The 21091-nt window shown below is 35.8% G+C and overlaps 1 protein-coding gene across 5 annotated transcripts in view; it reads right to left on the reverse strand.

The window, feature by feature from the left end:
* PALS1 (protein associated with LIN7 1, MAGUK p55 family member) overlaps positions 1–21091 on the reverse strand; it is a 55616-nt gene that overhangs the window by 26917 nt on the left and 7608 nt on the right. For 3 of the 5 annotated variants that reach the window (XM_086892654.1, XM_086892658.1, XM_086892655.1), the window contains one exon: positions 1383–1896. In XM_086892654.1, coding sequence (XP_086748780.1) covers positions 1383–1749 — 367 coding nt within the window. In that variant the 5' untranslated portion in view covers positions 1750–1896. Of the gene's footprint in view, positions 1–1382; positions 1897–9181; positions 9405–19868; positions 19949–21091 lie in introns of those variants that run through there. The other 2 variants (XM_086892657.1, XM_023928317.2) reach the window with 2 other exon arrangements.

Raw genomic sequence — 21091 nt, forward strand, 5'->3', positions numbered from 1 at the left:
TGCTTTGCCCATTGGTTTGCACCAATCCTCCCTCCATGATCTCAGCACCTCCAGCATGAAACCTAGCCCCAGCTTTCTAATTCCAAGTCACTCTTTCCTCCCTTCTTCAGTTTCAATTTCCAATTCCTTTAGCAGTCTTCACAGCTTTTGGCTGCTGTGGCTAAGCAAGTCCTAACTGAGGACACTTCTACTGTTTGACATCCATTTTTGTATCTTCTGCTTTGCGTTCCCTCTAAGGAGAGAATTTTACAATCAAATACCTAACACTTTATAAAGTTAACTACAGAATCTGCTTCTTACAAACAGATCTCTCAGCTGACAAGCCATGCACTAAAAAAGGTACACCCTTTTTACTTATTTGTAACTGACACTGCTCTCCACAGGAGGTTGAACAGGATGACTTCCTGATGACCCTTTCAATCCAAATTTTCCTAAAGAGGGATTTGTACAATAAGGATTACCAGAGGTTATGAAGCAGAGACATGTCTTTAGCACAACTGCTGCTCAGACACACAAATACTAGAGATGTAGTAAAAGAGAAGAAATTAGCAATTTCATAGCTATTTTTCATTCTGTATTCTCAACTAACAGCCAATAGGGAAAAAAAACAAAAAAAACAAACCAAGAAGCTTTACTATGGCCCAGAGAAAAAGACTGCTTTTTTACAGCAATCTGGATCTCTGAACTGGTATGGATTTGGAAATCTGGACTCCCACAGATTCCCAGTGCATCTTTTTCACTCCAGTGACACATTTTATTTAAAATACTTATGTTTGAGGAAGAAATGTTAGAAACTTTCTCTAAACAAGCATAGTTAAAACCATGACAACTACGAAATGAAAAATTGCAACATCCATTTCTTCAAAAATTATTAACATTACATTTTCATCAATGCCTAAGCAGATTTTCATTATCAACACCAATACTTTAAGAGACCTATTGGTGTGACATATTAGGTGGCAACTGATAATGCAAGACAGAATGGGAAAAAAGCAGTAGCATGTTTCTCCTCAGCAACTTTTTTATTTTAAATGATGATTTGTGTTTATTCACTCCTTATTCTGGTCTAAAGTTCAACAATCATAAAATTGGGTATTACTTAGATGGTTTTTCCCAGCCATAAGAAGATAGAGACATTGACTGAATTAATTATTATCCACAAGATACTTAACTGTTCCCGAAATGGATCAGTTTTGAAAAGTCTGATGATAGCCTGATGTTTGGCTAAATAAAAATACCCAAAACCAACACAAATCTAAAGGACCAGAAGACTTTTAATCTGTTTATGAAAAATTAGCTAAATCAGGTTTTCAATGGCCTAAAAGACCGTTAATATGAAATTAATCTTTACTCTGTTAGCCCACTCATTGCATTTTACCTACCTAGTGTTTTCACAGTGTAATGAGGACTCTCCAAAACAATCCCTTCTTCTGTGTCAAATATTGGGTTATCTATTCCAGTTTTAGGAGGAATTTGTGCTAGTTTCTTTAGCCTCATGGAAGCAGTAAGGTCCAGTTCTTGTTTCCTTCCCTCTTCTTCTCGTCTGCGCCTTATGTCCTCCTGTTGCTGACGGATTCGCTCTAGTTGAGCGCTGCGCCGCATGGGCATCATCCTGGAGCCCAGGTCCCCAGGGCAGTCAACAGCCATTTCTCTGTGCTTCTGAGGTTCCTCAAGAGACACAAGATCCACATTTTTTGCTTCATTGTCAGAATCTTCTGTGATATGTCCATTCATATGAGAAGTTGTCATGATTATTTGTAATTACGCTTATTCTCTTCAAACCAAAATGCTGCTATTAGGCCAGTTTGTGTTACGATATTGTGTAAAATCCATTATAAATTCAAAAATATTTCCCTTCCATCACAAGATGCTTGTAGAGGCATCCAGAAGGAAAATCTAATGACAGAAATTCAAAAGAAAAGAAATTAGTGAGTAATTGGACCAATAAGAAAACACCTAAGATCCCCAGGCACCAGAACAAAGGAACTTTGTGTCCAAATTTACACAGTGGTTCTCTCCCTACTAAGAACTACAGAATCCTCAAAAATCTATTTCACATATTTTGGTAAACTTCAGGTGCCAATGTTAGAAAAGGAGGAGTGTTCAAACTGATGTTAAAATCTCTTGTATTCCCCAGTGAAAACCATGGTAATTCTGTACTTAATACAACTGCAAATAAGCAGTTTTCTGAGAGCTCTCACTCAAGCCTTCATTTGTACTTTCATTCTTAAAAATTCCAAGGCAAACCATGCTTACAATACTACAAACACTAAATATGAAAAACTTGTTAAAAACATCATGTTCATAAGAAGTTGAGTATGCTAAACACAGATAAAGATATTTGCATTTATTGTTTATAAATTGAGGCATTTTATGTAAACATTGCTTCCTGGATTCAGAGAAGACAGGTATCTGAGAGATACTATCTAAAGCAGACATGAGCTGCACTTACACAATTCCAAGTACAGATAAAGTCCTAAGGATAAGGGTTTGGACAATTCTGGTTAGCAGCTACTGTTAATACTTCCTATAGGTATGCATTAAAGCAGGAAGGATTAAACACAAGAGTTAAAATCCCTGTGTAGGAGTACAGACATACAGATTTGTCAGAGAATAATAATTAATTTCTGCAGTCAAGTATGACATTCCACTATACTATACACACCTTAATCTGATTTCTTATTCCTGATGATTCAGGCTAAAAAGCTTAGGTGTTCTAATAAATATAACCACTCATGTCTTAAACATAACACATGCAACTGTGTGTTTTATACCACATTGCCTTTCTGTCAGTGATGCGTTATCTGCAATCTGTCCAATTAAAAGGTCATAAAATTAACAAATATTTGCATACCATATTACCAATACACTTAATTTTTCAAGGTACATTTTATCACTTTTTTTAAATTTACTGAAAGGAAATAATAGGAAATATCTCTTAAGTTTTATTACATACTGGAAGCAATAAGACAAAAAAAAACCCCCAAAACCAAAAAACCAAAACCCAAAATCACCAACATTCTTACACCAAAGGTTTATGTTTGGAGGAGGAAGGGAAGGATGTTTATGTTGTAATTAAGCTGAAAATTAAAAGTCTATAGTTCTGTTTGGGAGGAACAGCATTAGAAACTCCTACACATGTTTTTGCCAGCTTGCAATTCTAAATATGTAGAGTTTTTCACTTTTCATAAGGAGTAGAACACAATATACAGCAACAACAAAATTATTTCCTTTCTTTGTTTCCTGTCTAGCCCCTGCTACTAAAATAGTTATTACTAAAACCCTCCCAAGAAGAAAATTAAATAAAAGCATTTCTGTAGTAGTAAAAATTCTTTTTTTGACCTTAAAAGACACTTAATTGCACTCCACTGATATGCTCAACATCCAAGGCTCCACATTCACACATTCAGAAAAAAAATCTAGGCAAAAAAAGCCTATCAAAAACTGCATGGTACTGGGGCTAGTACTGCAAGTACCCCACAATTACCCAGTGCCTGTAAAGCCTTCAGTTAGTGCCCAGTTTAGAACAGCTTTTCAAAGAATAAAACCACATAAAATAAGCATTTAGACAGGGTTATATAAAGCACCACTTAAAAAAATGTTCTGTGAAATTCAGAGAAAGGTGGATAAAAATTTAGCAAAATGATCCTCAGAAAGCAACATTTCCCCTTCTGAAAAGGCAACTTCTCTGTAAAGAAATACCAATCCCCAAAAAGGAAGCCTCATTAGGAACAGGAAAATTGCAAAGACCACTATTTTAACTGTGGATGGAAGATAATTCAAATTATTTTTAATTCAAGTTGTACTGGCCATAGCTTGTCTGAACACTGACCCTTTTCAAAGCTACCTTCATCTCTTTTCCACTCTGACAAGCTGAAAGATAACACACATTCCTGAGTCTATAGGGTACAACCAACAGGTGCCAAAACAATGAAGAAGGTGCTGAGGGGATGAATAATATCCATTTAATCAGCACTAAAAAAGTCAAAACAGGGTGTGAGGACCTGCAAGAAGTAAAACACAATTTTACACTCAATCATGTGTAAGTTAAATGATGTCACACTCTCTAGTGAAAGAATTATCAGAAAATTGAGTTGATGGCCAATGCTTATGAACTGGTCAAGAACATTTACAGTGGGATCAGCTACATATCCTCCATTAAATTTCAAATGCCAGCTACAAAAATGGCACACCAAAAACTTGTATATGTATATACGGCGAGAAGATTTAAAATCTCTTTAATTTAACAATGTGAACTGAAGACATGAGAAACCAAAATATAGTCTGGAATAACAGGCACCCTTAGTAACACTGCTCACATTTTCAATATAAACTGTGTGTTTTCAGTATAAACAAGACACAAAGGGCATATAAATTCTTTGAACAGGGTACCAAGACATTTGAGTCACCTTTGATAATAGCTGCCTATTTTCAGTATTCAATTTCTGAGTCAATCAAGTAAAAAAGAAATAAAAGCTACAGAAAATTTGAGCTCTCTTGAAGTCACACTTTAACAGCAATAGTCAGAAAACTACACTGGCAATTTAAGAGTTTTGGAATTTTAAATAAAAAGTATTTCTGGTAAATACTGATACTTTAGATACTTCTAAAACCAGCAATAAACAGTAGAGCAAAAGAACCACACTCAGATTATACAAAAGATGATACAAAATATCATGTTATCAGGCAAACTAAAATCGGACTTTATGGAAACATCAAACCAAATACACAAAAACCTGACCTCTAGCTATAACTAGTTGGTAATCCATAAAAGCAAAAGCATGCTGCAAGTCTGGAATGCTGAACAACTTCCTTTAATCAAAGAATTACTGATAATGGATGACCCCTTCCAAACCTAAACCCCTTTCCTTCTTCCTGTTGTCTCAGGTTGGCATCAGACATCACAAATCCTCATCTCCAACTGCTTTGGAAAAATGCTATTGCCCAACTGCAACAAATGAAGTAAACAAGGAAATGAAAGGAAAAAAAACCCACCAGATCAGGTCTCAAGTCCCTCTCCACAATGATCCTAAGGATGCAGAATGTAAAAGATTACATTGATAAAATCTTTAATTTGGTTCACAAATTAAGGTGTGGTATAATTGGGGTTAAAAATAAGATTCAGCTTAAGGGAGTTACCAGGAAGAGAAAATTTTTATTCTAAACAATATGCACAGCATCAAAAATCTTAAGACAAATAATTTAAGAAACTGTTCTCTTAGTTTTTCTTTCTGAAGGTTTCTTTTGCAGTTTAAAAATTCTGTGATAGCAACAATAAGGGAAGGTTGTTCCTTAATACAAATCTGTTCTCTGCAAATGGTGGATTATCCAATAAAACAGATTTTCAGCCCAAGAGAAGCTTATTTTGCCAAATTATTATTTAGTACTATGGAGGAAAATGTACAGACTTAAACCCGCTAGTTTTTTACTATTTCATATGTACAATCTATATGGTAAAATCTGTAATTAAGAAAATTCCTTTCCACTTCAGAACTTGGTAGTAGCAGTTTCTCTACTTTCTAGATATGTACAAAGGTCTGTTAAACAGCTTGACTGCTCACAGTTTAATAGGGTTAAATCTTGGCTTTGACCATCTTGCTTTGAACTGCCAATATCTAACTGGGCAATAGTAGTGTTTCCCCATGATACATAGAGCTTTCCAAAATAAAGCAGATTTATGGCTCTCTCTGTCCATCTTCGTATCAGTAGTCCTACCAACACAGTCCTGGAGAGAATATGTGAAAATCTTTTCTCCACAGATTACATTTTTGGCCTCCAGAGGAAGGTTTCTAAAAACTGATAGTGTTAGCACAGCTATTAAAAAACAGCACCTCATTCACTCTGGCATCATATAAAATTCTGGCTGGGATGTAACTATGAACAGCAAGCAAACCATATTTCTGAAGTGAGTTCATAACAGCAAAATTAAAGAAAAAACAAGTACTGTCTTGGTACCTATACATGCTATTCTCAAAAATACTGTGTTTTACAAATCACCATTCTTCATACAGCTAATAATGTCAGGCTTCTATCATCTTTTTAAACACCCTGAATACACTAAACAAAGCACAGACCCCAAAAGCTCGGTAAAAGAATAAACATATGTAAATGAAATCATCTTGGTGTTCAAGGAAGATGCTAGGATAAAATAGATACTGACAGAGACTGAAATAGAAGTGCTGTAAGGTGGTTTAAGTATTCACTTGCTTCCTGGGGACTCTGGCTGGTGTGCATAGCAATCTTAATTACTTTAGCAACTAAATTCTGTACAGTAAAATTAAATTTGTTTTGCTTCAGCAACTTCCAAAGAGTCAAAATGACATTTTCTGGAGGCTGAGGTTTTGCGTTACATTTCAGCAGTGTTTAAAATTCTTTCAGTGCTAGAAGTATGATTAGACCCGATAGTTCCCTTTTTAAAATTCATTAAAGCTGCAAATTCTGAATGACTGCAAGGAAGTTCAGTGCTTACCTCCAGTGACATTTCATTAGTTTTGGTAGATTAGTGTATAAAAGCCCAACCTACATTTGTAAATTTAATATAAACACAAGAAATATATATTAAACTTTAGCACAGTGCAAGGATTTAACATCAGCTTAAAGCCATATACTAGAACAGACATGGTATATTAAAATATTCATTAAAAACAACTGGAAGATGAATTCTAGGTTGCTAAAGTAGATTAGAAATTAGATTAAAATCACAAAGAAGATGTTTCCTGATATCTGAACTACTAATAAAATATGAGCATAAAACTATGCTACAGATCTCTGCCCTGTATTATTAATAGCTCACATAATAGTGTGTCTTCTGGTATTTTTACTGAGTACCTTAGATTCGAGGCAAGCAAAACTTAAGTCATAAAAATCAAAGTAAAAAAGTAAAACACTTCAATAATTTTACAAATGGAAGCTTGATGTAGGAAAATAATAATTAATTCCCAGGTTTCCTTGCATAATCTCCTATGTGCCATTTTTACTTCAATGGTATTTCAGTAAATCTTCACAATTAGGAGACTTGGAAGGCAATTACATAAAGGAAAACACAACACAAACCACGTTGTACAGCATAAAGTTAACTACCACTACTTGAAGAGAGTTAAAGATTAGAGTTTATGACAAAAAATACTTCACAGGTATTTCCTATGACTCTTAATAGTACCTGAAATAACTGGTACAGCCTGGAGCAAACTGATGTTTTGCAAAAATAAGTAGAAGTTACAAAATTTATGACAACTTGATACTTATTTTCTTTAATTTATTAAAAAAATATATCTGTAATTTAAAAAAATTACACTAGCTTTGCAAGGTGTTCAAGAAAATTACTCCTCTGGAACTGTTTATTTTTTCAGTCTAATATTACTATTATTTAAACTATTCTTTCCTCTAACTAGATAGTCTAGCATAGACTCTAGTATTGGAAGCAAACTCTTCCTTTAATATCCAAGTGACACTTCTTTTAATAACTTCAAAACAGGGTTCATTATAACACCTGTCAAGAACAGTAACTCAGTACAACTTGTGAATTTCAAAGGGCTCTCAGACATGCCAAGAGGTTTTAGCATTCCATACTCAAACGTGCACGATCCTTGGATCAGCAGCAAAAAGTGCTAAACCCTCAAATTGATCATTATTTTCACTGTTAGCAGTTTGTAAGTTACATTTTTCATTGTTAGCAGTTTGTAAGCTACATCTGTACCAGAACAATAGCAATATTAATATTCACCATTAAAGCACCGAGAAATTGATGAAACTGAAAATTCAAATGCTAAGTTTAAATTCCACTAACCTTACACCACTTGTTGATACCATTTTATAAATGGTATAAATAAATTGCTCAGCCTGCAAACCTAGGACATTATAAGCACGTTTTTGTATCACAGTGGTATTACAGCTAAGAACTGTGGTCTATATAAGACATCAGATTCTATTAGGCTTGTTTATCTGTTAATGCAATGTCACCAATCAAAGTCACAGCTCAAGAATGGGCCTACACTATCAACTTCAAAAGACACAAGGCAACTGCCTACAAAACAGATATGAACAAAGTGTTTTATGATATGAAAGATACGAAAAACAGGCACCAATAAGAGACGCACATCATGTCAATCAGCAGCCACCTCACTCAGACCTCTTTCAGCCACTGCATCTTTGCAGTAAAATATATGCAAAATACTTTTGCAGCAGTTGTATGAAGAGGAAGGAACAATTAAGGCTTATTTAAATTCCTGCCCATCTCACTGTGAAAGACAAATGCTACATGTTCTATCGGCAGCAGCCTTCCTTGGTTAGTATAGCAACAGCGAGCTCCTTTAATCAGCTAAAATTGATAGCACAGGTCAAACCAGTCACATGATAGCACAGAATCACTCCACATGAAGCTTTTTCTAGCAAATCTTTCTACTGCATTTATCAACACCTTTTCCTTTTCAGTTACACAATTAAAGTGCTTCCTAAATTGACTGGGATTGGAAACAATTGTTGAGAACACTAAGAACAAACATATACCGCAATTCCCTTTGTTTTAAATATACACTACCACTTAGACATCATTAATTTCTGCTTTTTAGATCAAATGAAAAATGGACAGGGAAGAGAATAAAGTTTCAGCTGGGGTGAGAGGGAATGACAACAGAAACAAACTAGAACTGGTTTCAAGAAGCTTATTGCTAAAAGTCACAGCTAAACAAAAAAAGTTTAAAAACTTGTTGGGTCAGTTAAGTATATTTTACTATTCCGTAATGTAGTGTTTAGGTTCTAGCTTCTGTTCATGTTTTGTATCCTTGATAAAGCTTCAACATAGTTATGCTGACAAGCCCTAATGTGTGGTGAGGAGCACAGCAGAGGGCAGTCTCTGCAGCAACTAATGAAAACCTGAAAAAAACCCAAAGCTGTTTCAAAGGAGATCTCACAGAAACATCCAACACTACAGCTCGTTAAACGGTCTGACACCTACATCACCCCAAAAGAGCACACTGACACCCCATCCTAGCATCCCACCATGGCTTACATTAATAGGCTACAACTATGCATACATTTGAATACTCAATTCAAATCAAATCTTTAGCACCAATAATCCCTGTGAAAAACCCCAATTCTTTATATATAGATATGAGTGGATAACATAGATGCCTACAAGCTACATTGAAAATATGACATAACAGTATGAGAAAGAAGGAGTTACCTGAATTTAGCAGTTTTAAAAATGTTTAGAAACCTTCAAGCGTAACAAATGAAGAAATTCCTAGAATTCCAGGGATTGTTAACAGATCTCACAGGACAGCCAGAAGCATGATAACAAGACAGTAATTTCTTATCACCCATTCACTGGGTGAAGTTAAGACTTCAGCTTTTATTGTCTTGAAAGTAAATACGCCTCTCCTCACTTTAAACTGTGGTTATATTCCCTGTGAAATTAAAAACACTGCTGTTATTTTAGTTCTCTAGTAAGATTCCTCCAACCCTCCTTGAAATTGTGGCCTTGCTGGCTCAGGCTCTTGCATTCTGGTCTCATTTTAACCCCCATATTTTTTAGCATGTCACTTATAATGTCAGTGCTTGCCACTGCTTCACTATGTAAAACATAGTAGTAATAGGAAACTTCCATATGTACTGTTATGTATATGACACAGTCACTTCAACGAGGTGACTGTACCAAAGCTGAATTAACTGATCACAAATTAAACTGAAGTTACAATGTTTCAAAATTTACATCTTGCCTGACATTTAAATTCACACAAAATGGCATTAGTTTAGTACTCCATAGCAAGTTATTCTTCAGCCATATTTACAATACTCTAAAAAAAGACTAACTTCTTATTTTAATACTCCAATACTCGCTGAATTCAATTTAGAAACATTACCTAAAGAAAATGGAAAAACAGCTATTCATCAACACCTTTCATCCAAAAATGCCAAAATGTCAGCGACCTAATTCAACAGTCTTCAGAGATTATACTAGGACCAAGACTGTCTTCTAATTTTATATGATTGAGCTATAGGCTTTGCAATTTCAAAAAAGCAAAATATTACAACATTATGTATCAAAGATACATGTGCTAGCTCCTTTCATGTGGCCATCCTCCCCAGGCTCTCTTTTCAACTCTATTTTACAAGATTAACTGAATGTGTGCCAGGGATGATTTTAAAAGCTTTTTTTAAATTATACGCAATGATATAACCTGATTAGCTGTGTCACCATGTTACTCATAGGTATGTGGCGGCGAAGGGGATAAGGATCTTCTGACTTTTTTCTGACCACAAAAATATGTTGAGACTTCTAAAAGTTGACATTCTGAAAAACAGAATATCAATTACAAAACTATAAAATTGATTTCTCGACAGGATTCAAAATCACATACCACAAACTCAGAACAACCACATTTCATTTGAGTTCTTCTCTGATTACTTATAGAAAAAACCCTCTGCACAAACTATATTAGCTAGTCAGCTCTCTGATATCACAAGATTTTCATTCCTAAACTCATCTGAGATGCTGGTGACTGTTTCACTGAGCAAATCACTAAAAAACTGCTGCATAAATTTCAAAGTTTTCCTTCAGAAGTATTTTCTCTTCGTGGGTTTAAGGTTTTGTCTAATTAGCATAACCTGTAGTTAATTTTTCTGGAGGGAACTGTAAACATGGCATACCAGCCACAGCAGTGTGTATAAATTCTTTTAGCCATTACAGTATTACTACTATGATGAGATGCCCTGCTAGACATAAATGACAGAACCCCTTGCTACTAAGGAAGAAAGGAACTCTCCTCAGCCAGGACAAGTGCAATGGATACCAATTGCAAATGTATCCTCCAAAGAACCAATGGGTTCCAGTTGAAGTTTGCAGAGGATTATGCTTAACCAAATTCTTGTCCATTAAATCTGCTGGGATGCTTCACAGTCCTGAGAAGACAAATGGCAAAGTCAAAACTCAAAATTCTGCAGGCTGAAAAAACTTGAGAATTTACAGTGCTGTAGTTGCTTTACACTGTGTCAGTCACATTACTTAATATTTGCAAACATTTCAGTAATTTTGTCGGCAAACTCACATAATTCGTATGTTTGCACATAACTAACTCTGCCAACTGCTAGAACTGAACAAAGCTGACTAGGCTTTCAAGTGTGCCCTACTTTTGCAGCCTTCCAAACAAAATCTGTAGTTCATGAATTTATGACAAGAACCAAAAAAGAGACTGTCAGTATGATTCCTTGGACTGTTAAGCTGTGCTAGTTTGCTGCTGCCAAAGACCTGCAGTCTCATTACTCTTGCTCTTGATTGCTCCCTTATGTTCTCCACTTTTGGGCTGTACAGCCATTACCTTCTCTGACAGTTTTGAAGCTTGTCAAGTCCGTCACCAAGATTCAACAAGATTACACAATGTCACAAAATCCTTTTGTTTGGTTAGTTTTGGTCAAAATGGCATACCAGAACAGATCACAATAATCTGAAAGGTGACAAGACTGGCATAAGGGTTAGGAGCAAATGTTTTGAGACCAGGGAGGTAAAGAGCTAAGAACAAGTATAAACTCCTAGCTCTGGAAGCAGGGAGACAAGTCCAAACAGGACAGCATCTTATGGAACCATATTCTGAGAGTTCTCCTCCCCTCCCACAAAAAGTCTCCTACACCTACTGATTCTTTTCATCCTTAACAACCCAAACAAAATCTACAAAAAAAAACAAACCACCACAGAAAAGCAGCCACACACCTACAACCATTTGCATATCTTCCTGAAGATGTAAACAGGGCAGTTAAAAGGGAAGTATTGGTTTCTCTTAAAAAGCATACTCTAACACTGTGGGTGTAAAGCACCACAAAATTTGCATTTATGTTTGAGCCTATTTCCTCCAAAACAAAAATGATAAATTAGTCACCCTAGTGTTTAACACTGTGTTTAACACTGTTGAGTTCAGTATCTGAACATCTCTGCACATTCATTACTTGAAGATATTCAACTAGTATTCTCTATTTGTGTAAACAGTATAATCCACAACTCAAAAGCAAGAGCTTATTTTTCCCCTCTTTTTATAAAGGACAGCAATAACAGAGATAGATCTTAATTTTCTGCAGCAGAAAGCATTAAACAGACCACCTACTGATTAAACAGTACACCTACTGCTCAAACACTAATACAAACTAAAGTACTACCTCAGGCATACAACAGAATTAATATATGGGTAACCACTTGGGAATGGACAAAAATTACACATCACCTTTCCCAGTATTTATCACAATGATCTTTTAAACTTGCAGCAGCGATGCCAAATATGACCAAAGAACTCATGCTGATTCCTGGGTCACACTATAAGGGATACCTGATGTACAAACCTATACCATGAAGAAACTTAAAAGTCAGGCCACACTGAAAAGGCACAGAAAAATATTTAATGTGAAGTACTACCAAAATTTCACTACAGGATACGAAAATCAAATTTTCTACATTACTAGAGTTCATAATAAAAATGCAAAAGAAAACTTCACAAGGCTATGAAGACGTAACATTAGAGACTCTCTGTATCTTATAAAAACAGTCTCTTTCTTTCCTATTAAATATAAGTGGACTCCTGGGCCTAATGTTAGCAATCTGTTACACAAACCAAAATAAAATCCTGACAGGAACAAACTCACTTCTGCAAAGTGAATTCAAGTACCTAATTGTGACTGCAGAGCTTTCTCACAGAAACATTCAACACTACAGCTCGTTAAAGGTTTCAACTCTTCTCCTAAAGAGAAAGTTCAACTCTTCCTAAATCAAAGAGACCATTCAGTTTCTCAAACTTCGTTAAAGCACGTGGTTTTTTTATTAAAAAAACATTAGAAATTTGTGATAAACTCACAGGAATGTAAGGGTCCTTTCTACATGAAGGCAGGCAAACTTTTTTAGAATGTAATGGTGCAATAATCCTGTCCAGAAAACTGTTCTCACTTGAGCTGTTGAACTAAGATATTAAACATGACTGTGGAAGCCAGAGAAAAACATTGGCAAGCTAAGTGATGTAAGTCCCTCCTCAGAACTCTCAAATCATGTTAAGGAACAAAAATTCAACAAATTCAAAAACAATTAAAAAAAAATTCAGCTACTTAGTAAAGTGCAATTAGCAGAAACCTTTCTTTGTCTAAGATCATGGAGTTAATCTTTTAGTGCAATGAACTTCCAACACATCATTTGAACTTATGGAAGTACTTCTCAATTCTTACACTAATCACACTGAAGATGACTCCTCAAACAGCAGTGTTATAAACTTTGTTTAAAACATCTCCCTTCTTCAGTAGCATCTTTAAAGCCATTTTCCTCAGCTAATTTTTAAGTTGAAAGCTGAATAATGAATTTTGTTTTTCACTAAAAAAAAAATTCTCTGTCATCTTTAATATTCTCTGCCAGTGAAATGTATGTTAACCTGTACTTTACACTTGCTTATAACAACATATATGTTATATATAATAACATATACACAATTACTTATTAAAAAACAAAACCAACAAATCAACCCCCCCCAAAACCAAACATACATTCTGCCACACTGTTCGAATGTTCTAAAGTGTCTGGCAGCTAAAACTGGTTCCATAAAACTCATATTACCTAATACGACCCACTGAAGTAAAGAAAATGTTAACAGCAAGAGAAAATGGAAATCACAAACCATCAGACAGTCAGTTGTCTTAGTTTTATGTGCAAGTTCAAAGTTCACTGATTTGTCCTCACTTTATCTTTCATGAATTTTTACTTTGTCACCTGAAACAAGTTTCTCAACAGACAAGTAGAAGAGAGGTAAGTTATTAGGACATCACTTTTAACTGAAGTTACATGGGTGCAAGATAAGGAAACTTCTCAAGATTTCCACCTAGTGCTAGTGTCAGATCTCAGCAATTGAGATAGTTTTAAAAGGAAAATGGGAAGAGTTAAGAATGCTTTCAACTGATGAATGCAGGATATTTTTGCATTTCACCACCCAATAAATCATATGTATTATAAAAAAGGGCAGTAAATATTAAGAATACATTCAAAAGTTATTGAGCAATATCTAGAAGAATCTATCACACACCCAACCCCTTAAACAAATACCTAAAGATTAAGTTTGTACAAGTTACACATACCAGCGATGCAAACACATATATATGCCCTACACCAACATACCTGATAAATCTCTCTACATAAAATATCACATTTTATTACCCCAATAGTTATAACTTGGCCATCAGGCACTTATGAATCAGAAAGAATTCAGTGTCCCAAAATAATCCCAAAGACATAGACTGTAAACTCATTTATAGCCACTTGAAGTAAGAGTGTCTTCACTAAGCATTCCAGAACCACCAGAGCATAGACTCATTTGGAACACACATATTAGAAAACTGAAGCTTCTTAAGAACACCAGTGCCATCCAACTGAACACAAACTACTATTAAATTCAAAACTCTAGAGCCAAATTTCCCTAATTAAGCTTATGTGAGAGTGTCAGTAACATATCTGTCAGTTCATCTTTGGGTTAAAGAATAAAGTCTTCAGTAAATTAGTCTTTAACTGTTTTATGATACTAATACTTTGAATGAAAAGAACTGTAACGTTCTGGGCATAAGGTACTTCTTTCTTAAACTCATGCTTACATAATTGTAAAAACGTCAGCTTTTGAATCAAAGTATTAATTTGTAAACCCTTCAGCAAAATGACAATCCTGGATGCTGCCTTCATGCTGAGACCATGTAGACAGGTGACTTCCTCTAGAGATGGAGACAAATCAGCAACCTAACACTAGTCAAGGTACAAGACTGCACTTAGCACTATGCTACTGAAACATGCTGGAAAATAGTGTTACATTTATGAAGTCAGCCTGAGAAAGACTGATTACTAAAACGTGCCATAAATGATGGTATTCACCATCAATAAGAGTCAGGACAGCTTGAAATATTCTCAGCACTTTAGACACAAAATTGTCAGCCTTGCCCTACTGCAAAACCAAGTGTCAAGGCATCAATTACTGTTCCAGACTACTACCAGAAGCTGCACAGAATATAAATGCTAAAGAGGACCCATGTTGTTTTATCCTGAGAAAAAATAGAGGAAAGGAATGAAAATGCAGAGGATGAAAACTGGGAGGAAAAAAAGGGGAGAGCCTAGAGCTAAATAATATAAGGAGAAGCCCATTCTTGAGAAAACAGAGTAATTATCCATTCTAACAATTATCAAAACAACAGCAAATTTGAAGCACTCTTAAATTCCCTGCCTGTATAAAAAGCAGAATCCAGGGTCCAAGGGCAAGGCTAAGATAACACAACAGACAGCAAGAACACTAACTGGATATGGGGCTCAGGGCCAGTATCAGCATTTCTGTACACTGCTTGGGAAGCTGCCACTGTCTTTACACAAAGTTTTTCAGATCAAAGAGGTCAGCCATATGGTAACAGTAAAGAGTGAAAGTTATGGTCCACCAGAAGAGATAAACTATGATTTTTCCCTATGACAGGGGAGTAGAAAGCAAGCAAGCATATTTTCTGATATATGAAATGTGATGAAAAGTAAACTGAGTTACTTATGTAGAAATCATAACCACCCAGTGGGGTGTATCTACCTTGTAAGCAAAAGGAAAAGCAGCAAAATTAGGAGACAAAACACCAAATATCACTGTGAAGCACCAGAGCCATAATCACAGAACACTCTTAGGCCCACACCGCAGTTACCCTAAGAGACAGGCAGGTTTATCCTGACCCCAGCCATGGCATCTGACAGGCTGCAAGTACTCTAGTTGCTCGTGTATGTACATTTGTCACACTAAAGTTTGCAAATATTTGGTCCTTCTCTTGCCTAGCAATTTGAAGAGCTTTGATCAACTAAGAAGACTACAGTTTCCTAAACATACTTTTTTCAAGACTTCACAGCAGTAAATTCTCACAATACACTGGAGCAGCACAGCTGAAAAACTTCAAGGTGCAGCAATACACCCCACCCATCCCTCATCAAGTGGGTATATCCATGTTTTAGAGCAATCCATTTACATCCTCTGTTTTCCACTAACAGTTTTCCCACTTGAACTTAAGATATGATTCTGCAAGATGGAGACATCCTCTACCTTATATCACAATGCACTTTACCACTTATTGTCACACTGGCTTTGGCATGACTAGAGCTCTCCAAAAGCCAGCTCACCAGAATAAAGTGGCAGAAAACAAACCAAAGAGAAAGATACCTACCATTCTGAGTAGCAAAAAGCTCTGAGATCGTCTGTATATAAAACAATGGTCTCTCCATTACCAAAATGACTGCAATTTTGATGAGTTACTGATTTTTTCAAAGCTAAATTGTTTCAAACTCTTGTAAAATAGACCATTCACCCAGAATAGGTTTTGCTCATCTGCTTAAAGAATCATTAACATCTAAAGACCAGTGGTGTAAATTAGACAGACACGACATGATTTACACATTAAACAAAAAAATACACGAACAGATGCACAGATAAGGAACCACCTACAGGAGTTAAGTCATGCATTTTTAATTAAAAGGCTATTTGACAAAAGAGCAAAAAAGTGGTTTGCTTACAAAAATCATTAAGATTTTAAGGGCAGTGCACAAAATAGTTGCATGAACTGGAAAAGACATGCAGATGCAAGAATATAATTTTAGTCAAGCTATCACACAGCTATAGCAGCTAAATAGTATTATGAGGGCAATGTTGCTGGCTCCCTTCATCCCCCAGGTCAAGGGGAGGCATGTCAGGAACTCAGTAAATTCTTTTCACCACAGAGCCGAGAGTATAATGAAGAGGACTGCCATGACCACAGGTCAATTAAAAACAGTCTTTTAGCACAATTTTCAAAGGACCACTCAGTATAATGCCTTTAAAAAAACCAAACCATTTTACATTTGCAAGAGAAATATTTTATCAATATTTCCATTAAGCAGTAAGAAACTGAGAAACTCTGCATAACACCAAAGCCTGCAGATACAAGTTTAGAGGACTAAAATCAAATGAATGAATGAAATGGTGAAGTTCTTGGGTCCAGCACAAACAGCAGTGGCCTAAAATTAATAAACCATGATAAATTTAATTTCTGTCTCTGCTGTGCTAACTAGGCTCTCCAAGTTCTTGACAACTTATTAGCTCAGGCACCTGCATTTTAAACACAAGTAAAGAGAAGAGGGCTCTCAGAAAAAAGATTGCCCCCTCCCTGGCATTCCAATGCATTGGGCAGTATGGCTCTGCAGGGCCCTAGCCAGGTGACAGGTTTTGTCTGGGCATTAACCTTGAATTCCTTTGTTTGCTAGAACATGCGACTGTTGTTTCTACAGACACCAAAGAGTATAATTATGAAGCACTGAATATGGTCTTTCAGGCAAAGTCTGGTAGACTGAAAATACTTTTAGCAAAGAATTTTAACTGAGATCTGAAATACCATATACATATATATATATATATATATATATATATATATATATATATATAATGACATATAAGGCAAGTAAGATCAGTTTGGGAAATACTTTTTCATAGTGCCAGAAGTAACAGTAGATAGTTTTGTATTTTCCATCTGTCATTAGTACAAAAGCAAACCTTTGTAGTTTAGAGCTCCTCATGAGAGGTTAGCAGAAACGTGAGGCAGTATTCGTTTTCTAAGAAGTCCGATAGGTTAGCCCAACCTTTAACCCACCAGATACACTGTGAACAGCACCAGTCCCTTACTTGAAAGCAGCTCCTCTTGTATTGTCCTAACAATGCCCTAACAAACCTCACAGACAGAGGTTTTTCACTAACAGCTCTGCATATTACTTTCTTCTTCAGCACCCCTTCTGAGCACTTGTTACATGCACTTTGTGTGAAACTAGGGAACAAAAGCAAGGTTGTAAGATTACCCTTTATAGTTTTGCACAGTAAGAACACAGGTTCTTGCCCTATGGAAGCATTTAATATTGAGAATTTTTCAGAGGTGGGAGTACCCAACAGACCAAAAACACCCAGATACTTTTTCTGAAAAAGACAGGAACACTAAGGTGACCAGACCATTCTGTCTGGAATCAATCAGAGCATATAGAGCAATAGCCACTTTTTCAAATAACATCAGAAAAATACTGACCTCCTGAATAAGGGCTACAACACTGTTCACATGGCAATTAATCAGAAGGGCGGGTATTGATCTCTTCTCTGGTCACCAGTGAAGAACACATGAAGCTGTGTCAGGGGAGGTTTAGGTTGAATATTAGGAAAAGGTTCTTTACCCCAAAGGTGAAGCACTGGAACAGGCTCCCCTGGGAAGTGGTCACAGCAGTAAACATGACAGAGTTCAAGAAGCATTTGGAGAATGCTCTTGACACATGGTGTGACTCTTGGGGAGACCTGCACAGGGTCAGGAGCTGGATTCCACAGTCCCTGTGGGTCCCTTCCAAATCAGCTTTAATCTATGATATATCAGAATCTATGATTCTATGCTGGGAACAACCAACTAGCAATTCTGGTCACTGGCTTTAATCCCCAGTGCTAAATCAACTAACAGTGTGAGGCAAATCAGAGCAGGTATTCTGATTTTCAGAGGGTCTTGATGAAATTTCTACACTTTATTGTTAAATTTTACCATCTGCTACTAAGGAAACAGGAACTAATTTTGGGATGTACATTACCTGTTACTAATTATTTCTGTTTTGTCACTTCATACGCTTACACAGTTTAGGTTGGCCTACAAATCCATTTGAAAATTTCACAACAATCAATGCAGCAGCCATTGATGATTATCAGTGGAAACAGACTAATTAGACAGGAAACCCAATATTTACAATAATGAGTTCAATTTTTTTCAAGTCAAGTCTGTGATTTTTGCTTCAAAGCTGAAGAAACTTACAACATTTGAAATAAAATCAATGATTCTATCCTTATGACATATCTGCTTACCAGAGACATTCTATTAATAATATCCCACTTAATTTAAATATTTGAGTGTAGTTGAAGTTCTTTGGTCCCCAGAAACTTCAAATCATCTCAGCAATGCAGGCAGAGAATTTTGTTCAAGCACTACCAAGGCTACGATGCCTGACACAACAAAATTTATTTTTGAAAAGCAGAAATAATAAAGCAAAAATAGAAAGGTTTAGGTATCCCATGGTTTGGCAAGTTTTAGGTATCCCACAAGTGGTCCATCACTTCCAGGCATTTTGAAACTTCAACCAAAAGCTTCACATGCCTTTTTCCAATTGACCAATTTGCTGGAAGAGACTTGTCTGAGATTTATTTTCTTCCAGAAGCCAGCTCACATTTTATATTAAAAAACTCTTTAGTCAGATTTACCTAGAGAACTTCCGACAGAATCAGCATTCATAACCTTTTTGTTCTTGATGAATCCTAAATTTGTGAAAAGAAATAGATATTTCCATATATGTATTTATCATTTACAGATTAAAAATATGTTGAGTTAGAGAAAAAAAAAACATGTTACAAATTAGTGTTGAAATCAGAATCTATTATTTGAGGTCAGTGAGATTTATGAATACCTTCATGCTCCACTAACTCAAATCATTCTAAGCATGCACCTATACTCTCTCAAGGCCAGTTCTGGAATTCTGAATACAAACAAGGGGCATTTATTAGAGAACTTAAAAGTTTTAGCAAGCTAAACCCATAAACGTGCTTTTAACACTTTCTTACTACTCTAAGCTTTAGAGCACCCATTCACATAGCTCCCATGCACAACACTCCAGTCTTAAAGAGTAACAGGTCTTACACTTTTTACCACTGTCTCTATCTGGCTTTTGGATCTGTACAACCTGTGGTTCTGTATACTAAACTGATGCAGTGCATTTCTGCATGTTTCACCTGCTAAACAAAAATGTTCAAAAATATACCTATGTATACGTATGAATATACTAAAAATAACTATATATGAATCTGTGATACCTGAGATGATGTAATAGTCAGCAATAATAGGCTACTTAGGGATTTCTCAAAGTAGAAGTCAAGTTCAACATGGAATTTGCTGTGAAGAGATCATAAATAAGGTCAATTACTATTTCTCCCTGTGTTTTTTTTTCCTTTTCCGAATAAAGAGAAAAAAAAGTCTTCATATGAGGCTGAACTACAAGAAGCTTAAATTAAAGATGCTGATAGAAAAGCTCTAGCAAATCTTGTTGTAGCAGATTAAGTTACTATCCTCAGCTGTAGATTGCTCCCATCAGAAGTCACTGAACCCAAAAGTAGAATTGTCAGGAGGGAACAGGTGCTGCCACCTCAGGCACTTCATTGCTAAGACTGGCATCCCGGGCTGGTTCAGATAGCTCACCATGAGCCATAAGGACTGAGGAACAGGCAAATTCTGCAAATGAACAAGAGCAGAGGAGCTGAGCGGGAAAAGGTAAAAAACTGACATCATAAAATCTAAGATTTCCCAGCGCTGTAGCTGCAATCTAAATTTCTTCTAAAGCAGAAGGAATTGGCTGTGCCAATCATCACAAATCCATCCAAGAATAAAAACCATAATCAAACCAGAAAGTGTCAGAAGCATAGTGTGAACTGTTAAATAATTTGCAATTAGGTTTAACAGGCACTGATTAATCATGTTAAGTACTTTAAAGGCTGAATATTCAATTTCAAATTAGCTTTAAGAAATCAAGAATGGAAGATTTGTATGGCGTTTATCACAGGAAGTCCCAACTATGTAAGTTCCAGGGAGCACTAACACACATAGTATCAAATGAACAGCATTAAATATCTTTCTAAGACTTGACAAGAGTATGCACTTAAGAGGGAACACGAACCAGCCTACATTTACTACCCAACCATTTAGGTATGCAGCTGCATTCATTAAATATTTGTATAGAAAAGGCTTCAGAAATATTGACATAAGGAGAAACTGTATGAAGTTCTCATCGACAAAGGTCAAAAACTGACTTAGGAGATAAAATATATATAAATTCAAGTATGCAACTCAAGTTAATTTTTAAAAAACATATATGCAAATATTAATACTTTCCTACTACAGAAGGCTTCATAAAGTATATCATAAGCAGACCTAACTTAATTTCTGCAGATCATCCCATCTCAACTTTAACTGAGGTATTTCACTTCTAAAACTGCTTCCTCAAACAAATTTGTACATCATACAAATTCCAAGCGCAGCATCA

This window comes from Cyanistes caeruleus, chromosome 6 (genome assembly GCF_971803275.1).
Source record: "Cyanistes caeruleus chromosome 6, bCyaCae1.hap1.1, whole genome shotgun sequence".
NCBI lineage: Eukaryota > Metazoa > Chordata > Aves > Passeriformes > Paridae > Cyanistes > Cyanistes caeruleus.